This window comes from Eptatretus burgeri, chromosome 3, assembly GCF_056783735.1.
Source record: "Eptatretus burgeri isolate ZD-2024b chromosome 3, Ebu_testis_v1, whole genome shotgun sequence".
In the NCBI taxonomy this organism is placed as follows: domain Eukaryota; kingdom Metazoa; phylum Chordata; class Myxini; order Myxiniformes; family Myxinidae; genus Eptatretus; species Eptatretus burgeri.
In genome coordinates, this window is record NC_140963.1 from 58,412,159 (window position 1) to 58,432,587 (window position 20,429).

The following is a 20,429-nucleotide window of genomic DNA, read 5'->3' on the forward strand; positions in this document are numbered from 1 at the left end:
GAATCCCTTAGCGCTTCCGTGGGATGGTTACATTACATTGGCATAAGTGATTGCGCAATGTTGATATATCGCAAGATCGTCGACATTTGGAAAGACAATGATCGACATGCAAAAATATCAATATCGCCCAGCCCTGATGCAGAGTCAAGGCTCTTGGAAGAGTGAGAACGCTAAACAAAAAAGAAAGGGAAAGAGAGGCTGATTGTTTGAAGGATAAAATATAGGGTGACTTGGATAAACTATGGGTATGGTGAAGAATGAGGGGGGGGGGCATGACAGGATGCATGAGATGGACAGGATGATGCAGAAGAAAAATCAGGAAGGGAAAACTGGAAATTTGGAAGGGAGTTTGGGGGGGGGGGGAATTTGGTTAACAAGTGTAGAGAAGATCATGGTTTTGGATTGTGGGTGATCTGAGATGGTGGTGAACAGTTGTCTTGAAGACTGCCTGGAAGGAAGAACGAGATTTACGAGAATGTGGTGGTTGGTTCCACATGTGGGGATAAAGAGGAACGAATGAGTGGAGGTGAGTAGTGATCTTGGATTTTAGGAGTTTCATGAGAGGGGGGTTGATATTGGACCGTGTGTGCTCTGTAGGAACTTGGAGGAGGGGGAGTTGTTTGTGAGGGGAGGACAAAACACGGAAAGGGCGGAGGGTGCGAAACTAGAAAGGTGGTAGAAGACAGAAAGACCACTGACTGACCTGTCTGTGATGGAAAAGTGATAGGCCCATCGACTCGGCTTCAGTGTGGGCAATTCCAATTATGTTGAAGGCCTTGGATGCCACATCATCAAGCTGAGCAAGGTGTGTGCGGTAGAGGAGCCAGCCCGGAGGGCTGGAGGGGTTTTTCTGCAGTGTGAAGCATCTGCCTGCAAGCACGTTGCAAGCAACTCGAGAGGTGTTTTTGCAACACAAAGCATGTGCTTGCTCGAGCCTTCCGCCACGTCCCCACTGTCGGCTGCACCCAATTACCTCCCCTCATGACAGCTCGGTCTACAGCACAAACTGGTCTCTACAAGGCCGTGCCTCCACCTGGGACTCAGCTGTGTCCCGTCGAGAGGCAGGCAGCGATATTTTCAGTCTTGTACATATATCTGGTCTATCTACTGAGGTACGAATGGGGCCCATTAAGTTCTTAAATAGATAAGGATCTGTCATTGATTGGTTCATTCACTTTGGAGGTGCATATAGGTTTTGGGTGTAAAGAATTGTATTGCTTTTTATTTTGTATTCCCACCCTTTTTGTTTCTGATACACATGATAAATCCACATGGTCTCTTGAGTATTCGAGTTGCTCTGATGGCTAATTATAGGAGTTATACACGTCCGATGAAGGACAGATTGGGTTCGGGCGATTAGCGCCCAGTACAAGATCGTTTCTGTGTCCGAGAAATGGGTTGCCACTTTGGATATCCGGACACATGGAACTGGCTCGGGTGTTCCATTGGAGTTCAGTAACATGGTAAATAGGCCTGAGAACTTGCTTGGAGCGCCCGAATCAGTTGGCCGGCGTATCCACTTTGATGAGGTTCATCAGATTAGGACCAAACAACTGGGAGCAGTCTGAAGACTAACGATTTTAAGGAGAGTTTGGGAAATTGATCTCAGTGAGATATATGGGGAACCCTCATATAACACGTGTTCTGATGTGTTTTCGCTACAGTGCAGATTGACTTAAACAACAACAACCACCACCGTGCTCTGTCATTCTGAGCGAGTCGTTCACTCACAGTGGCCAAAACTATGGCTGCAAGTCGTGGAACAAGTGGTATTGGAGATAATTATCAAGTGAAGGAGTCAAGAAAGTCTCATTCATTCGAGGTGAAATTAAATGTTTTAAATTGGTTCCATAGAGGTGAGTGCAGCATTGATATCCAAAGACAGCTGGGACTTTATGATTTTACAGTGAGAACCATTCATGACAATCATGATAAAATATGTAAGAGCGCTCAGACAACAACGAATGTCATTGTTACCATAACTGCAGGATCTCGGCCTGATGCTATTGAGAAGATGCTGACCATGTGGATAGCGATAGGCCATTCAGAATCAACAGAACATGCCCTTGTCTGGAATGGTCATTCAAGAGAAGGCGAGGCATTTGTATGGTTATCTAACCAAAGATACCAATGATCCAGTGCCTTTTGCTGCCAGTCATGGGTGGTTCGAGCATTTCAAGAGCCGCCATGCATTCCACAATCTCAAGTTTATTGGGGAAGCTGTTGCTGCAGATCATGCTGTTGCCGAAAAATTTGCAGCTGTCTTCAAATCAGTGATTACCGATGGAAGTTACACACCAAACCAGGTGTTTAACCTCAATTAAACTGGACTTTATTGGGAACGCATGCCAGCTGCACTTTCATCCCCACCATCATTTTCATCTCCATCAACTCTGGCTTGAGGCAGTGATTGAATTCAGAGGTTTCACAGAGGCTGAAGTCAACGAAGCAAGGCAAGATTGTGGACATGGCCCTGCAAGTGGGATTTGAGGAGGTCGACGAAGATGATGTTCAGGATTTGCTTCTTTCACACAGGTGGTTGAGCAATGGCTCTGGAGGCTCTGGAGGAGGAGCACATCAAAGAATAATCAGAATCAAGTCCTGAGGTGGTTGTGCCTGTGAAAACCCTCATGACAATGATCATGGCGAAAGGTTTCAAATTGGCCAATGAAGCCATGGCCATCTTTGATGAACACGATCCTGACTGCATGAGAAGTTCCAAGGTGTGGAGGGAGATGGAGAATGTCCAGAAATGTTACAAGGCGGTCAACGAACAAAAATGAAGGCTGCCACTCACGTCTCTGTTGTGAAGTTCTTCAAAAATCTCCCAAGTGAATCAGCCTCCATTTAATCTCCTGAGCTTTCAACCTCGCATTAAACTCCTGAGGGTCTCCTGTAGTTTTGTAAAAGTTTATTATCATTATTATTTTTACTTTTTTGATAACCGTTTCAATACAGTACAGTATTGACCCCTGGATGGTGCTAATAAGGGCTACCTTGAGATGTCTGCTCTGAGTTTGATGTCCAACCCAACTTTTCAACCTTCATCCTGGTACTTTACAGGCATGGTAGCCTGGTGTTGGCTTAGTGGTTAGGGTGGCGGCTTGGGATCCGAGGGTCCTGAGTTCAAGCCCCGTTGGCCGCTGAATTAATATACACCAGGAGGTTGACTCAGCCTGTCATCCTTCCGAGATTGGCAAAATGAGTACCAGTGTACTGGTAAGGGGGACACTGCATCAGCGGCATAGCCGTGTCCCAACCAATGATGCATCCAGCAGCCACAGGCTGCACTCGATAGAGAGAGAATAGGCATGGTATTTCATTTCATTAACTACAGCGGCACTCATTAGAGCACATTCCTCTGCCAGGCTGAACAGTTTACATTTTGTATCCCACTGATAGGCCGGATCTGCATCAGGACCCAGACCAAAATCGAATTGGCTTGTTCTTGTCCCCTCCCCCACTCATCCTCCAAGTTTTGTCATAACCCCCACTACTCTGAAATGTCATGCTTATACTGAACAGTATATCGTTTTCGGTCCGATCAGTCATTTGTGAAGAATGACTTAAATAATTCTTGTGTCCGGATCCTCACCAAAATCTAATCAATTCCTCCTTGTCACACAACAAAACTGTCCACTAAGTCTCGTCCGAATCTGTCCACAACGTTTTTAATTATCATGCTCAAAAACAGACAGATAGACAGACAGAGAAACAAACATGGGTGAAAACATAACCTCTGTCCACCTTTTGGTGGCGGACGTAATGATCATCAAACAAATCCACCTCTATATTTCCTTGGTCATACACTGGAAGAGGTGTTCAGTCTCTTGAGCTTCTCGGCTTTTCCATCAGCCATGATCTTTTCTGGGCCAACCACATTGCAAAGCTGGCCTACAAAGCCAGCTGCAAACTGAGTATCATCTGTGGATCCGAGTCTTCCCTTGAAAAATTAGAGCTACGTGCAATGTACAAGACCTTTTATCTGTAGGTGAATGAAGTAGTGCTCTCCTCTATCAGCTGGTGTTTCAGCATAATGTCTGTCTCTCCTAGATTCTGTCGTTCATCTAAAGTAATCAAAATGATTGAGGTCTCCAGTGATGAGGCCAAAGCCCAATGTCTGTTGCTCATATGTTGCAGGCCGGTCAGTGGTCTCCCTGTTTTATACCATCTCTTCTCCAAGTCTCCGATCCTCCCTCGCAAGTCCAGGATGCATGCAACGTTCTTTCGGTAACCCCGTCCTGGTTGGGATTCCAAAATCCAAACTAACTGCACACCTCAACTCTTTTATTCCTTGCTTCCCCTGTCTATGAACCACCTTCTTGAGGCAGGTGTGTCTCTCTTCATTCTTACCCCCATTAAGCCTTCCTAATCCAACCCTCTTACTTGCTGATGTCTTCCTCTTGCTCGCTCCTTTTCTGTTTGTTTATCCTCTTGGTGGTTGTGCCCAATTGTTGCTTGGCTACCCTACTGTCAATTTAACTTTGCTCTTCCATGAGCCTTGCTCTTGCAGGGGGAAAAAAAGGTTGGTGTCCTTTAGAGAATGCATTATGCCTGCTGTCCAATTTGCTAGCATTCGCTAGTGGATGTAAATATCCCAAGCTGCCTTTTGAAAATAGTCGGCCATTCTGTACCAGGCCCCTGGCCACATTCCAAATTTGCAAAAAAGTTCCATTCGCACATTTTCGATGAACCGCTGACCCCAACTACAACAGTGCAAAGTGGTGGTGATCATGGCACTGTTAATAACCTGACATAACTCAGTTATCCACTGCAGGTGCCTGAAAGGCTGGAATAACATTGTTTTTCATAATTTACTCTTTAATACATATGTACTGTATTTCCTCCAATAAACGCCTCCCCTCTCCAATAAGCACCGCCCTACCCATTAGGAATATATGAAAAAATATATGCTACGCCTCAAATAAACACCCCCCCCCCCCTTCCAATAAGTGCTCGGGGTAGTTATTGTGGTCGAACAAAAAAAATCACTGCCAAACAATTTATACCTTGGTAATATATCTATTACTACAAGGAGCATACATCCATCCATCACGCTTTATGCCAAAGGGTTCTTGCTCTCTCAGTCTGTTGAAAGTGCTGTGAGTACTTGTAATGAAGGGAAAGCCCGTGGAAAGTCCCCTGACTGATGAGCCAATGTATAATTAGGATGGCTCCATCGAGTTTGTCATGTGGTGCAGACATTTAAGTGTGTGAATGTGATAAATGACTCGTGTGAACAAAAATGGTGTACTTTTGCACGAATTGTAAGAATACTGGTAGACTTTGGAAAAATCTACATTATGTTTGGGATTTGAACCAAGGATGCCAGTATCAAGAGCTACATGCTCAGATGCAAGTGCCAAACAGGCAAACGAGTAATACCCTTTATTTACGAGTAATACCCCTTCCATCTGGGAACCCAGCACGCATGCAAAATTTGGTGGAGATTGGCCCAACAGTGCTTGTTTATTTATTTTAAAATATGATTTACAGATGTATACACACAAAATTAGCTTATCAGAGAATGCATTAGCACCTTCTATGTAGGGATGCTGTGGGGAAAAAAAAACTCAGTCCCACCTGCTATATACAAAACTCAAAGTTGGAGTATCTTCTCAAAAAGTCGCTTGGGCTACATTTGACAGCCTACATGGTCTGTTCAGCTGATTGTCTCGGCAGGGATCACTTTTCAGTACCCACTAAGACCATGGCAAAACAAAAAACTAAAAAAACAACAACCAGGACTTGTTTTGTGTGGAAGGGTGTACTAAATGAAAGGTGGTTGATTGCAAATGTCATTCTGCTGTGTAACGAGGACAATATCAATGCACTGTGAGTTTCACTCTTTAATCACATGTCCTCGATGACGTACAAACTTTGCTTTCTGACATGCCACGTGAGTCAAGGATTCAGTTTCAGTGACTGACTGCAATAAAACAATATCTCGGTTACCTTGCTTTAACAATCAGCAAATATAAACAATAGTTCCTCAAGAAGTACACAAATGACGTAACTTGGGCTTCATGTATGAAATCTACTTTCACGTCAATTATTTATGAGTTGTTACAAAACTCTTCGATTAACGCGTATGGCTAATTTGTAACGCATGCATGCGATACAGTTCTCAAGTTGCATCAAAGCATACTCGTAAATCGCATGGAGTTGATGATGTACAGGTTTCTGAGAATACCACCACGTGACTTGGATAACCCACCAAACTTCATCCATAGCATCAAACATGCGTAAATGTCATTTAAAACAAACAAATGAATGTTTAACCATTACAAAAGCTGTTACCGTTTTATAGACCTCGGCACCAAGAAACCTCTCCACGGAACCGCTGGGAAACCACCATCTTGTGTGCAACAACACTCATGCACAACATCCGCTAACGTGTAATTTGTGTCGAAGTTTTACAGAGTTATCTCCCTGAAATAATTCTTAAAACAAGCAGTCATAAACTGGTACTTACGAAATCGTTAACTTGACCTCTCACCTTGTCTAATAAAAGCTGTCTCTAGAGAAGGTAGCGACGCAAACCAGAAGTTTCTACGATGATTCTGTACCAAACCATAAAAAATCGAATGTTTGACCTCACTGTGACCTTGACTTTTGACCAAAATCTAATCAGCACTAGCCATCACCCTCCTGAATCATGTGGTGTAATTTGACATTGGTAGCTTCTTCCGTTCGAGTTATCGTGCCTACAAACAAACACACACACAAACAGATGACGGAAGTCATCAATATACTTATGAAATCTTTAGATTTTGTAAGTAACAAGCGTAAAATGTCATTTCAAATAAAGAATTGAAGGTTTAACCATTCCAGCAAATGAAAGGTCTGAATTGTCTCGTTGTCAATGGTCTGAAGGTTGAAAATGTCAATGGTCTGAAAATGTCTAAAAGGGTTGAAATGGTCTGGTGTCCAAAGTGGTCTAAAGGGTGAAATTTAAGGTCTGGAGGTCAAAAGGGTCCTAAAACGTATGAAAAGGGTTTCAAGGTCCAAGGGGTCTTCAGTGTATTAAAAAGTTCTGAAAGGTGTGAATGTCTAATAAAGGGTAGAAAGGAGTCGAAGGGTCTTCGGGGTTCTAAAGGATGTAACTCGATCTACAGGGTCTTTGGGGTATTAAAGGGTTTTTAGGATTTTAGGAGTCATTGGGTCTTTGTGGTCTTAATGGGTCTTGGGGTTGCAAAGAGTTTTAGGGGTCTTAAAGGGGCTTGTTTGTGGTTCTTCAGGGTCTGATGTGATTCATACACGTACACTGCAGGTTTTGTTATGGATGTTACTCCAAAATGTATGTAGACAAGGTAGGGATGGTCACGAAATATTCATGTGAAACCATCCTTACATCTTCCTTTCTTTGTCTGTTTGTCTCTAGACAAGACACTGTGCATGTGTTCGTTTGTTTGTTCGATGTAACTTTTTCTTTTTTGTGGTCAATCATTATTCAACGAAATATGTAGGGATAGATTCACATGATCATTTATTTTTTGATGATTGGTATCTCCCACGATGAAGCTGGCTCTGGGTCTCACCGCAGACAGGTCGGTGGTCTTTCTGTCTTTTATGGTCTCCTCTCCGGCCTTGCCTCCACTGCTATGTCTGTGATCTGCTCCCCCCTCCCAAATATTTCTGCAGAGCACTCGAGGTCCGTCCACAATCGCCTTCTGATAAAACTACCAAATTCAAGAATCACTGCTCACCTTCACACTTTCATTCCTCTTTTTCACACTCTCTTCAATCCCACTCTTCCCTTCAGGTCTTTGAAATAGCTATTCACCACCATCTCACATCTTCCCCCATCCAAAACCATGATGTTTTCTTCCCCTGTTAATCCACTCCAAACCCACCTCGTTCAAATTCCCTGCTTTCCTTCCTGAAAGTCCCTGTCCTGTCTATCTTGTATACCCCGTGATCCCTGCCCCATCCCTCTCCTTTCCACAGATCTCCTAATGTTTTGTTCCCCACTGTTTCGTCCTTCCCTCTCACAGCTCTCTTGTCTCCTCCCCTTGTTATACATGTTCTGTGTTAGCTCTTATACGAGCCTCGGCATTGTATACAAAAAATAATACCATCCCTCCCTTGTTTACATACTTTTTGGAGTAACGTCCCTACATCATTTTGCATTTTATAAAAGGTTTTTATGTTGTAGGATGCAGATCACATAACTCCTGGTCCACACGTGAGCGATCAGTTGTGTAACCAAATCGTTCTCATGAAATGGGACACTTGATCCTAACTTTTATCTACATCTGAGCATGTTTATAAGTGTGTGTAGTTTTATTTTATTGTTCTCTCGCAATTCAGTTGGCTCTTGCAACATCATTTCTGACCCTGGTGGTGCTTTTACTTCTTTTAGTCATCAATTGTTTCACTATTTATATATTGATGAAGTGCTGGCCATTAGTTGTTTCATCTGCTGTTGTATTGAGTGTGATAATGAATGCAGAAGTGATTCAGTGTAAATAAAGGCTTAGATTTGTCATTTTTTTTTTAAATATCATCGACATTTTTGTGATGTCATCTCTTTAAAACAGGAAATTAGGTAACATGCATTGTCAGGATTGTAACAACCAATTCTAATTGATCACAAATGTGCACGTTATAAATTGCTCAGAAAAGTGCCTGAAAGTAGAGCCTGTATTTACTGCAAGTAGTCACTTGTACAACTGCTCTTGCAACGAGTTGTGTGAACATACAAGTAATTTGGTTGCATGCAACCAGATTGTGCAACAGATCTGACTTTTGGGGCCACAAAGAAAAGAAAGCCACATTGTTTATCAGACCAGTGTATTTCTCCCACTCTTAAATTATTGGTGTTGTTATTAGACCAGTTAAATTATTGTGAGTTTCAATGAAAAGGTCTTTGGGGTCCATTAGCCAAGGTTCACAGCCTTATTCTAGTTAACTAAATATAAATAATAAAGATAAATAAATGTTCAGTGGCTCTGCAAATGTGAAATCATAGCACAAAAAAACAATCACATGCATTGCTTCATTTACCACCTTCTCGGTTATATGGTACAAACTTGTTGGTTTTGCGAAGAAAAAAGACAAATCTTTTTTTTTTTTGTATTACTTGTTAGACACCCCGTTTTACGTCGGGGATGCATTCTTGAAAAGTGTGACAAATATCGAAAGGATGTAAATGAAAGCAATTTTTCTTACAATGATTAATGGAATATTATGGGGGGGGGGGTGTTTGTGTTCCTAACATCACCACTTCTCCTCTTATATTTTGCATTTTACCTCTGGTATTACTATTACTTTTTTTTTTGTTCATGACGGTTATATTCAAATACGCATATTGGAAAAAAACCCCCCAGATATCGGGGGGTGTTTGTGTTCCTAACATCACCACTTTTCCTCTTATATTTTGCATTTTACCTCTGGTATTACTATTACTTTTTTTTTGTTCATGACGGTTATATTCAAATACACATATTGGAAACCCCCCCCCCCCAGATATGTGTGTGTGTGTGTGTGTGTGTGTGTGTGTGTGTGTGTGTGTGTGTGTGTGTGTGTGTGTCCATCATAACTCCAAAACCATGAAACCTAGCAGCCTGAAACTTAGCATGCATACGAGGAAAACTCCAAGGTGTTGCATGAGTGAAAATTGGGTGTTTGGGTTAATCAAAACACCCCTTCCGAAGATGATTAATGGCATTATTTAATTATATGCTTTAACAAAGCGCGTCCTCGGACACCTTGCTCTCCCTCGCTGGGGGTCTTAATTTTCCATTTTGTTCGACCAACTCAATAATGCCTTGAGTTGGATGGAACAGGCTGCAACAGTTTATCCTTACTATAATTCATGGACCAGAGTGTGTGGGTTTGTGTTTGTCTGTCACGCTTCTCCTCCTGCAGTTCTGGGCCAATTAAATCCAGACTTGCTACATAGTATCAGCATGACCCCCAATTAGTGTAGAGGGGTGTTTTTATCTTTGCCAGTGGTCTTGGAGGGGTGGGGGAGGGGGTGGGTGTGATGCAACTTCTCCATGTAAATGTGGATCATGTAGCACCGCCTCCAGGTGAGGGAGGGTATTAAAAGTCTCAACTATTTACAGGACAGTATTCTTGTCCCCACGTTTTCCAATACAGTGAGGTGTTTTGGATCGTAAGCAGAAGTTATATTTTTGCTTTATGCACGTAACCCAGGTTATTTATTATTTTTATTTTTTGCCTATACAAAGCTGTCAGTTGCCTTTACACCGTCCAAATAAAGGTATGCGTCAGAAGAATGTGTTGCATGTTTATAACAAGACCACCGACAGGGCAGATACTCTGCTCGTGAATAATAAAGCACTCAAAATGTTTTTTTCACTTTCCGCACTCATATCATCAAATGCTTGATCTTCATACCTACGAACCACTATATACACCACTTTTGTAAGTGCTATCATTTTCAAATTTGGAGCTTGGAACAATTTTGTGCATTATATGATGCGATTTTCCACGATCTACTCTCACAGACTAATTACAATATATCATCGAAATATCATTTGAGTTTGGAGGATTGGATCACGTGGACTAAATAACTCAATCAGGAGTGAAATGTGAAAATGTTCAGAAATCGGTGATGTTTAGTTTTTTGCCGATATGTGCCATTACCAATCAGCATGCTATCATTTTCCAAGCCAGTCCTCATCAACCATTTCGTTGGAGTGCTTGCCTCAGTGCTTAAGCCATTTGCCGAGCACCTTACACTACTACAGTCGATAATGGTACAGTTTGGGTCTCAATCGGGATGTACAGTCGGCAGTTGCTAGCTACAAGGTCGAGGTACCTCTCTCTCTCTCTCTCTCTCTCTCTCTCTCTCTCTCTCTCTCTCTCTCTCTCTCTCTCTCTCTCTCTCGCTCTCTCTCTCTCTCTCTCTCTCTCTCTCTTTGTCTCTCTCCATCCCCCCCCCCCAATCTCTTTCTCTCTCTCTGTCTCTGCACCTATCCGGATGGTGATTATGTCTGGACGGGCGCTCCCCCTCACGCTGCCTTACCTTCCCCTCCCCTCACGCTGCCTTACCTTCTCCTCCCCTCACGCTGCCTTACCTTCCCCTCCCCTCACACTGCCTTACTTTCCCCTCTCCTCATGCTGCCTTACGTTACTTTCCCCTCCCCTCACGCTGCCTTACGTTACCTTCCCTCCTCTCACGCTGCCTTACGTTACCTTCCCTCCTCTCACACTGCCTTACGTTACCTTCCCCTCCCCTCACGCTGCCTTACCTTCCCCTCCCCTCACGCTGCCTTACCTTCCCCTCCCCTCACGCTGCCTTACCTTCCCCTCCCCTCACGCTGCCTTACATTTCCCTCCCCTCACGCTGCCTTACATTTCCCTCTCCTCACGCTGCCTTACCTTCCCCTCCCCTCATGCTGCCTTACCTTCCCCTCCCCTCATGCTGCCTTACCTTCCCCTCCCCTCATGCTGCCTTACCTTCCCCTCCCCTCATGCTGCCTTACCTTCCCCTCCCCTCATGCTGCCTTACCTTCCTCTCCCCTCACGCTGCCCTATCTTCCCCCACCCCTCTTCCCTCCCCCACCCCTCCTCGGTCTCCCTCCCTCTTCGCTTCCCCTCCCTCCTCTCTCTCTCTCCATCTCTTTTTCTCGCTTCTCTTAGTATTCCTGTCAGCGAAGCGACGGGTAGTATTTCCTGTATTAAAAAACAAAACAAAAAAAACCCCACATATTTTAGAGTTAGAATTTTTCTTACCTTTGATACCTCTTCTGGAAGCAGTTGAATCAACTTAACTTGCAATGAACGTCGGCATTTTTATCGATGGTGGGCACCGTAGTTGTAGGAAAACTTAATGACTCCTCAATGTCAACTGCACATTCACCAGCATCCATTCGATGAATAATATCGAATTTCACTTCTAAAGTAACTCCTTTATGCTGCTTCTTAACCACTCTGCAGTACAGTACAGTACATTTCTTTATGCATGACGTAAAGTAGTTTGTTCGGATACGAGGATGGATGCTGTGAGCGACGTAAGTGTGGGTTGAGGTGACTCAAATCAAGCAGTGGTATTAATAAGGTGATGATGTAAAAGGGGGAGACATAAATCGGGGTGTTCCTGCACCTGTGTTTATGAGTTGCATTTCACAACATAATTTGGTTACATCTTGATTGCATTACAAATGCCCTGGCTCATATTGTTGTACCAATCTGCACCTGAACTGAAAACAGCATGCATTTAAAAAAATACCTTCAAATTGCCTCCAATTAATAGCTTGTGCTTCATTTTTGCCCACATACATACGTAAAATACAATTTTATATTGCCTGAAAAAAGGCATTTTGACATGTACTCACCACCCACCCACCCTCTACCTCCTCCAGTGCCCCACCGTCCTCCACCTTCCGCACACCCTACGCTCCCTCTACCCATCGTCCCCTCCTGTTATATGCATCACATTAACTCGGGGAAACAATTACATCCTCTTAATTCAGTTCAATGGCAGCACATTTCTTTTATTTTTAAATCAACCATGCTTTTATTACCATCTGGGAGCCAAGACAAAGCCATAATTGTAGGGGATACATGAACTTCCAACCCTTATTTCATGATGCGTATGGATTTTACGGTAGACTCAAATGTACAAGGTCAACTCTCTCATGCTTCGGATCTCCCTTGATACTAAATGCCTCCAGCATGTCGTGATCTACTGAGCTTTTATTTTAAGTACAGCAAACGTTGTTCATATTGGTTCCATTAACGTGAACTATTGCTGAATCTTCTATCTTAATTCTTCAATTGACTAATGAGCTGAGGAGAATTTTAAAACACCAACTAAGGCTCGTGGCAAAGCTATTCTTTACATAAATTTGTAGATTCAGTACAACAGGCTTATTCAATTGCACCCTTAGGCTTTTGAAACCACTTGCTTAAAAGTGCTTTATTTATAATCACGATACTGTACCCCTTCAACAAATGATTCTGAATTAAATATTTCCTGTTTCTCAATTATTATTTTTTGCTATTGCAAATAGGTCACATTGGACCTCTTGAATTGATATAACAAAGATCAGTTTGGATGATATATATATGTATATATATATATATATGAGGTTATCTTCACTCTGTAAGCCAAATGCTGATTTTTATTTTATTTTATTTATTTATTTATTTATTTAATACCAGTATTGTAAATATAATTGCAAATGCAGGATATACTTGTCTGGATTTGTATAAATCAAATGTTTAATTTTGGAGAGGGGGAGTAAAAAAAAACAATGTAAAGTTTATATGGCCACAGATTGTGTGCAACATCTTTGGTATGCTGTTGATGATCACAAGCAAAATTTGTGATGAAACTAATTATAATGGCCTTTGATTTCTCTTGAAATAGCACATGTGGAGAACACCATGTTCATGTGTGATGAAATAACGGTGGGGTTGATTTAAGAATTACATGGATGGAAGATTGGGAGAAGAGACAGATATGATGGTGACTATATCAGGGAAGTTACCTGGACATCCAATTCTGGTCGTTGCTAATTGGGGTTTACAAACAGTTGTGTGAACACTCATTAAGGTAAAACTGATACATAATTAACCCCCAAGTCATTTTCGTAACTATATACATACATATAATACACATAAAAATGTACATACACATTCGTTTTTGGAGGTGGGATTTATGAAAAACATTGGAGAGTGGTGCTGTGATCTTTAGCAAAAGGACAGATTTCCTAAAAGCTTCTGTTTAAACATGCGACACAGGAGGTTAACAGTAATTTCACTGTTCGCCTTTTTGAACAAGGTTAAATACCACTCTGGTATTGCTATCAGATAACATTAACTCGGAACCAGATGGTGTTATTGTGCACTGTCGTGGGCAAAAATATTGGCACCCTTGCACTTTTTTCAAACAATGCATAATTTCTTCCAGAAAATTATTGAAATTAAAAAATCTTTTGGTATCCACATATGTACATCTTTGGTTTGCAGTGGAACAAAACAAAAAAAGCTGAAAAATTACTAAATCTTAGCTTATTCCACACAGAAATCCTAAAATGGCCCGGACAATATTATTGACACCTTTTAGAAGTTGTGAGAAATAATTAGATTTCAAGTAGGTCATTCTCCTTTACTTTGGAATTGAACTCACCTGTGGTGAGTTGCAGGTGCCGATAATATAAATATCACTCATTCAACCAGTTTGAACAGACAAAATGAGTCATTCTGCTGTTTTGTGTCAATGTGTGAACCTCAATGAGCATGGACAAAAGAAAGAAAACCAGATAATTGTCTGAGGAGGTCAGACAAAAGATTGTTGCCAAGCATGGACAATCTCAAGGCTTCAAGTCCATCTCCAGAGACCTTGATATTCCTGTGTCCACTATACGCAATGTTATCAGTAAGTTTAAGGCCCATGGCACGATAGCCAACTTCACTGGACGTGGCTGCAAGAAAAAAGCTTGATCGAAGATTGCAGTGAAGGATTGTTCGAATGGTGGAGGAAGCACCTCGATCAACTGCCAAACAGATTCAAGCTGACCTTCAGAAACAATGTACGACAGTTTCAACTTGCACCATCTGTCACCAACTCAATGAAAGGGGGTTCTTCGGTAGAAGACCCAGGAGGACCCCACTGCTGAGAGAGAGACATAAGAAAGCCCGACTGGAGTTTGTCAAAACACACCTGAACAAGCCAAACCCTTCTGGGAGAATGTCCTGTGAACAGATGAGATCAAATTAGAGCTTTTTGGGAAAGCACATCATCTGTATGTTTACAGAAAACAAAATGAAGCCTTCAAAGAAAAGAACACCTTCCCTACAGGCAAACATGGAGGAGGTTCAGTGATGTTTTGGGGTTGCTGTGTTGCCTCTGGCACTGGATACCTTGAATGTATGCATGGTCTCATGAAATAAGATTACCAAGGCATTTTGAAGCGCAATACTCAACCCAGTGTCAGAAAGCTGGGTCTCCGTCGAAGGTCATGGGTCCTGCAGCAGGACAATGACCTCAAGCACACCTCAATAACACCCAGGAATGGTTCAAGCCAAAATCCTTGACTGTTCTGAAGTGGTCAGCAATGAGTCCAGATCTAAATCCATTTGATCACCTGTGGGGAGGTCTTAAAACAGCAGTTGGGAGAAGGAATTCTTCAAATCTTGGAGAACTTGAGCAGTTTGCACAATAAGAGTGGGCCAAACTGCCAGTAGAGAGGGGTAGGAAGCTTATTCATGGCTATAGGAAGCGCTTAACTGTAGTTAATTTGTCCAAAGGCTGTGCTACCAAATATTAAGTCAAGGGTGTCAATAACTTTGTCAATGCCATTTCTTTTTATTTTCTGATTTAAAAGGATAGATTAAGTTCTGAATCAAAAACAAAGGTTCCGTAATTTTAACAGTGAAAAAATAATTATGGAGACGAAACACTTTTGTCAATTTCAACTTTTTGTTTTTGAGAAAATTGTGAGTTATTTGAAAAAAAGTGCAAGGGTGCCAACATTTTTGGCCACGACTGTATATGTATATATATATATGTATATATATATATATATATATATATATATATATATATATATATATATATATATATATATATATATATATATATATATATATATATATATATATATATATATATATATATATATATATATATATATATATATATATATACACACACACACACACACACACACACACACACACACACACACATCATATGTACATGTATGTATATATACAGCTCTGGAAAAAATTAAGAGACCACTGCAAAATCATCAGTTTTTCTGGTTTTACTATTTATAGGTATGTGTTTGAGTAAAATGAACATTTTTGTTTTATTATATAAACTACTGACAACATTTCTCCCAAATTCCAAATAAAAATATTGTCGTTTAGAGCATTTATTTGCAGAAAATGACAACTGGTCAAAATAACAACAAAGATTCAGTGTTTTCAGACCTCAAAAATACAAACAAAACAAGTTCATATTCATTTTTAAACAACACAATACTAATGTTTTAACTTAGGAAGAGTTCAGAAATCAATATTTTGTGGAATAACCCTGATTTTCAAACACAGCTCTCATGCAACTTGGCATGCTCTCCACCAGTCTTTCACATTGCTGTTGGGCAACTCTATGGCACTCCTGGCGCAAAAATTCAAGCAGCTCGGCTTTGTTTGATGGCTTGTGACCATCCATCTTCCTCTTGATCACATTCCAGAGGTTTTCAATGGGGTTCAGGTCTGGAGATTGGGCTGGCCATGACAGGGTCTTGATCTGATGGTCCTCCATCCACATCTTGATTGACCTGGCTGTGTGGCATGGAGCATTGTCCTGCTGGAAAAACCAATCCTCAGAGTTGGGGAACATTGTCAGAGCAGAAGGAAGCAAGTGTTCTTCCAGGACAACTTTGTACGTGGCTTGATTCATGAGTCCTTCACAAAGACAAGTCTGCCCGATTCCAGCCTTGCTGAAGCACCCCCAGATCATCAACGATCCTCCACCAAATTTCACAGTGGGTGCGAGACACTGTGGCTTGTAGGCCTCTCCAGGTCTCCATCTAACCATTAGACGACCAGGTGTTGGGCAAAGCTGAAAATTGGACTCATCAGCGAAGATGACCTTACTCTACCTTACTCTACTCTACGGTAAGATGACCTTACTCTACTCTATGACCTTACTCTTACTAACTCTACAGTCCAATCCTTATGGTCTTTTGCAAACCTCAGCCTGGCTCTTTTTTGCTTCTCATAGATGAAGGTCTATTTTCTAGCTTTGCACAACTTCAGCCCTGCCCCTCGGAGCCTGTTTCGAACCGTCCTCGCCGTGCACTTCACCCCAGCTGCCATTTGCCATTCTTTTTGTAGGTTACTTAATGTCATCCTACGGTTGTTGAGTGACATTCGATTGAGTTGATGGTCATCCCGGTCAGTGGAAAGTCGTTTTCGCCCTCTGCCAGTCTGTAGCTTTGTTGTCCCCAATGTCTGCTGCTTGACCTTGTTCTTATGAACCGCCGTCTTTGAAATTTTAAGGATGGAAGCAACGCGACACTCGCTGTATCCCTCTGCCAGTAAAGCCAGAATTGAACCCTTCTTTTCCTCACTCAAAACTTTTCTTTTCAACTGTTTTGGCATGGTCAATAGTTATTTTTTTGATTCCAATTGCTTTTGAGGTACTACTTGCACTGTTTTGCCATCCAGCTGGTCCTATTGCAAGAGGATAGTAATGACCACAGCAGTGGTTTTTATACTTTTCCTTGTTAAATAAGATTCGGTTCAGGTGATCACCTCATCAGTACCTCACTAAGTAGAATGAGGTGTGCCTGTGTTGGAATGCAACAGACACTGGAATGGAATGGCTGCCATACATGAAGAGATGCTGATTAAAATTTTTGTTGGAGTGGTCTCTTATTTTTTTCCAGAGCTGTATATGTATTTGTATGCATTTCTATATGTAAATATGTATGTGTGTGTGTGTGTGTGTGTGTGTGTGTGTGTGTGTGTGTGTGTGTGTGTGTGTGTGTGTGTGTGTGTGTGTGTGTGTGTGTGTGTATATATGTATGTATGTATATATACACACACACACACACACACACACACACACACACACACACACACACACACACACACACACACACTGCCAGTCAAATGTTTGGACACAACGACTCATTCAAGGGTTTTTCTTTATTGGTTCACGAGTCAGTGAGTTCACGAGTCGGTAAGTGACCACTATATTCGTTATTGCTGTGTGTCTGTCTGTCTGTCTCTGTCTGTCTGTCTGTTTTGAGCATAGCTCCATGGGTTTTGATCCAATCCTGATAAAATTTTGGTGGGAGGTTTATATCATGATCTAGTTGTGTTTTCCTGAGAATGGGCGTGGTGCGCCCATTATGGGCGGAGCCACGCCCAAAAAACGTTTTCAGGGGGTAGCTGATTTCAATTTGCATCTTCTCCGAGGGGGTTTGTCGAATCCGGCAGGGGTTTCGGTATTTGGTTAGCCAATGGCACCTGCATAGCCCCACGGAGCTCGATTTTTCATTTCCGTCCCAAGGTCAAGGTCACAAGGTCACGAACTTGGAAAATTGCGAATTTTGACATAAAAATCCATCTTCTCCGAGGGGGTTTGTCGAATCTGGCAGGGTTTTCGGTATTTGGTTAGCCCAATGACACCTGCATAGCCCCACGGAGCTAGATTTTTCATTTTCATCCCAATGTCAAGGTCACAAGGTCACAAACCTAGAAAATTGCGAATTTTGACATAAAAATCATACGACCGCCCAAACTTTGAGAGCTCGGATGATAATATTTTTTATGCATAATCTTGAAGTCATTCCCCACCTAAAGTCTTGAAACCATTTTGCTCTATCTCGAACACCTTGCCCGTGGCGCCCCCTTCAAGTTTGTTTTTACCCTGATTTCATCAAAGTATGGATAATCCGAGGAGTGCGAAATGCCATATCGCCTATATGACGTTATATTGTTCTTGGAATGTTCCAGAGGAATTTTTGCACCAAAGGTCATAATCGTTGACATTTGACCTTTAAAGTTCACAAAGGTCAAATTTTCAAAGTTGTGGGAATCGAACCGGGTTTTCGACCTTCTTCGACGAACTAACTCCAATAAGCTTTCACACGTATCCTGTTACCTTATTTTAATGTCCACAACATTGTTTTGTGACCTTTTAAAGGTTATGCAAAGGTCAAATTTTGAAATCCTTGACCTTCGACCTTTAAAGTTCACAAAGGTCAATTTTTCAAAGTTGTGGGAATCGAACCGGGTTTTCGACCTTTTTCGACGAACTAACTCCAATAAGCTGTAGCACGTATCCTGTTTCCTTATTTTAATGTTCACAACATTGTTTTGTGACCTTTAAAGGTTATGCAAAGGTCAAATTTTGAAAGTTGTTGAACAAAACCGGGTTTTCGACATTTTGCAGCTAATAACCTGTCACCCGTACCACATCATGTTGATCATTTTTAGAACTTGGTCAAAAATTATCACATTGTCTCATCCTTGATTTCTGAAACAATCTCCATCGTCAAAAACCGCTCGTGAACCATTGCCGTCTTCAGACTTGTTTTTACTATTTTCTACATTTAAGGGAAAAGCATTAACACACCTGTTGATGGAAAAGCATTCCAGGTGACTACCTCATGAAGCTGGTTGCGAGAATGCCAAGGGTGTGAATGCCAAGATGCAAAGCTGTCATCAAGGCAAAGGGTGGCTACTTTGAACAATAGAAAATAGAAAATATACTTTAATTTGTTTCACACTTTTTTTCATTACAACATAAGTCCATATGTGTTATTTCATAGTTTTGATTTCTTCACTATTATTCAACTATGTAGAAAATAGGAAAAATGAAGAAAAACCCTTGAATGAGGTGTGATCCAAACCTTTGACTGGTCCTGTATATGTATGTATATGTATGTATATATATATATATATATATATATATATATATATATATATATATATATATATATATATATATATATATATATATATATATATATATATATATGTGTATATCTTCTTCTTCTTTCGGCTGCTCCCGTTTGGGGTCGCCACAGCGGATCATCCGTTATGATCCGCATAATGATTTGGCACAGGTTTTACGCCGGATGCCCTTCCTGACGCAACCCTGGTCGCCTCTTACGACACAGGGATATGGTACACCTATTCTAACCGGGGCATACACCGGACCCAGTACACTGTTACTCACTTCGCCGCCCTCGGAAGGATGACAGGCTTAGTCAACCTCCTGGTGTGTATTAATTCAAGCAGCCAACGGGGCTTGAACTCAGGACCTTTTGGATCCCAAGCCGCTACCCTAACCACTACGCCAACACCAGGCTATATATGTATGTATGTATATGTATGTATATATATATATATATATATATATATATATATATGTATATATATATTGTTACAGCCACGGATACTGAGACACCAGTTTGTCACTCAAGGGGATTAATCCTTGGTTGTCCTCGGAAGAGCCGGACCTGGGGCCACCGCTCACAATTAAGGCTGTGGTACGTGGGTTGTTTTAGAACCATGAACGTCACCCAGTTAATCACGAGTTCCAGTGTCCACCGTCTAATTATGCCCTTTAACTTGAGGTCACGTGGTTACCTGAACAGGGAGCATACCCTCGGCAAAGCACCAATCTTATCTTTATTAGATTTTAATTGGGGCGGCCGAGCGTTTTAACCGCTGGTGCATGCCGACTATTTTTGGTCAAATGTGTGGTAATTACCTCCCAGTCGATCTAGGTTCGGACAATGCTAGACCAATGGAAGGAATGGACAAACACGGACAGGTTGGAAGTCAAAAATGATTTATTCATGAGAAAATTAATAAATAAAAATAACTTTTAATTTCCTGAGGTAAATAAGTGAATAAATTCCAAAGCAATCGAAATGAATAGTTAATCAGGCCACATCAATCAAAATGACAGTAAAGAG

At 41.6% G+C, this 20,429-nt stretch overlaps 1 protein-coding gene across 8 annotated transcripts in view; it reads left to right on the forward strand.

Moving 5' to 3' along the window:
• Positions 1-20,429, forward strand: part of CTDSP1 (CTD small phosphatase 1) — a 133,374-nt gene that overhangs the window by 38,567 nt on the left and 74,378 nt on the right. For 4 of the 8 annotated variants that reach the window (XR_015056168.1, XM_085873583.1, XM_085873577.1 and 1 more), the window contains exon 1: positions 4,086-4,230. The exons of the other annotated variants lie outside the window; for them this stretch is intronic. Coding sequence is in view for 3 of the 4 variants with exons in the window: in XM_085873583.1 (XP_085729709.1) it covers positions 4,101-4,230 (130 nt within the window). In the remaining variant the exon portion in view is untranslated. Of the gene's footprint in view, positions 1-4,085; positions 4,231-20,429 lie in introns of those variants that run through there. 8 annotated transcript variants of the gene reach the window in all.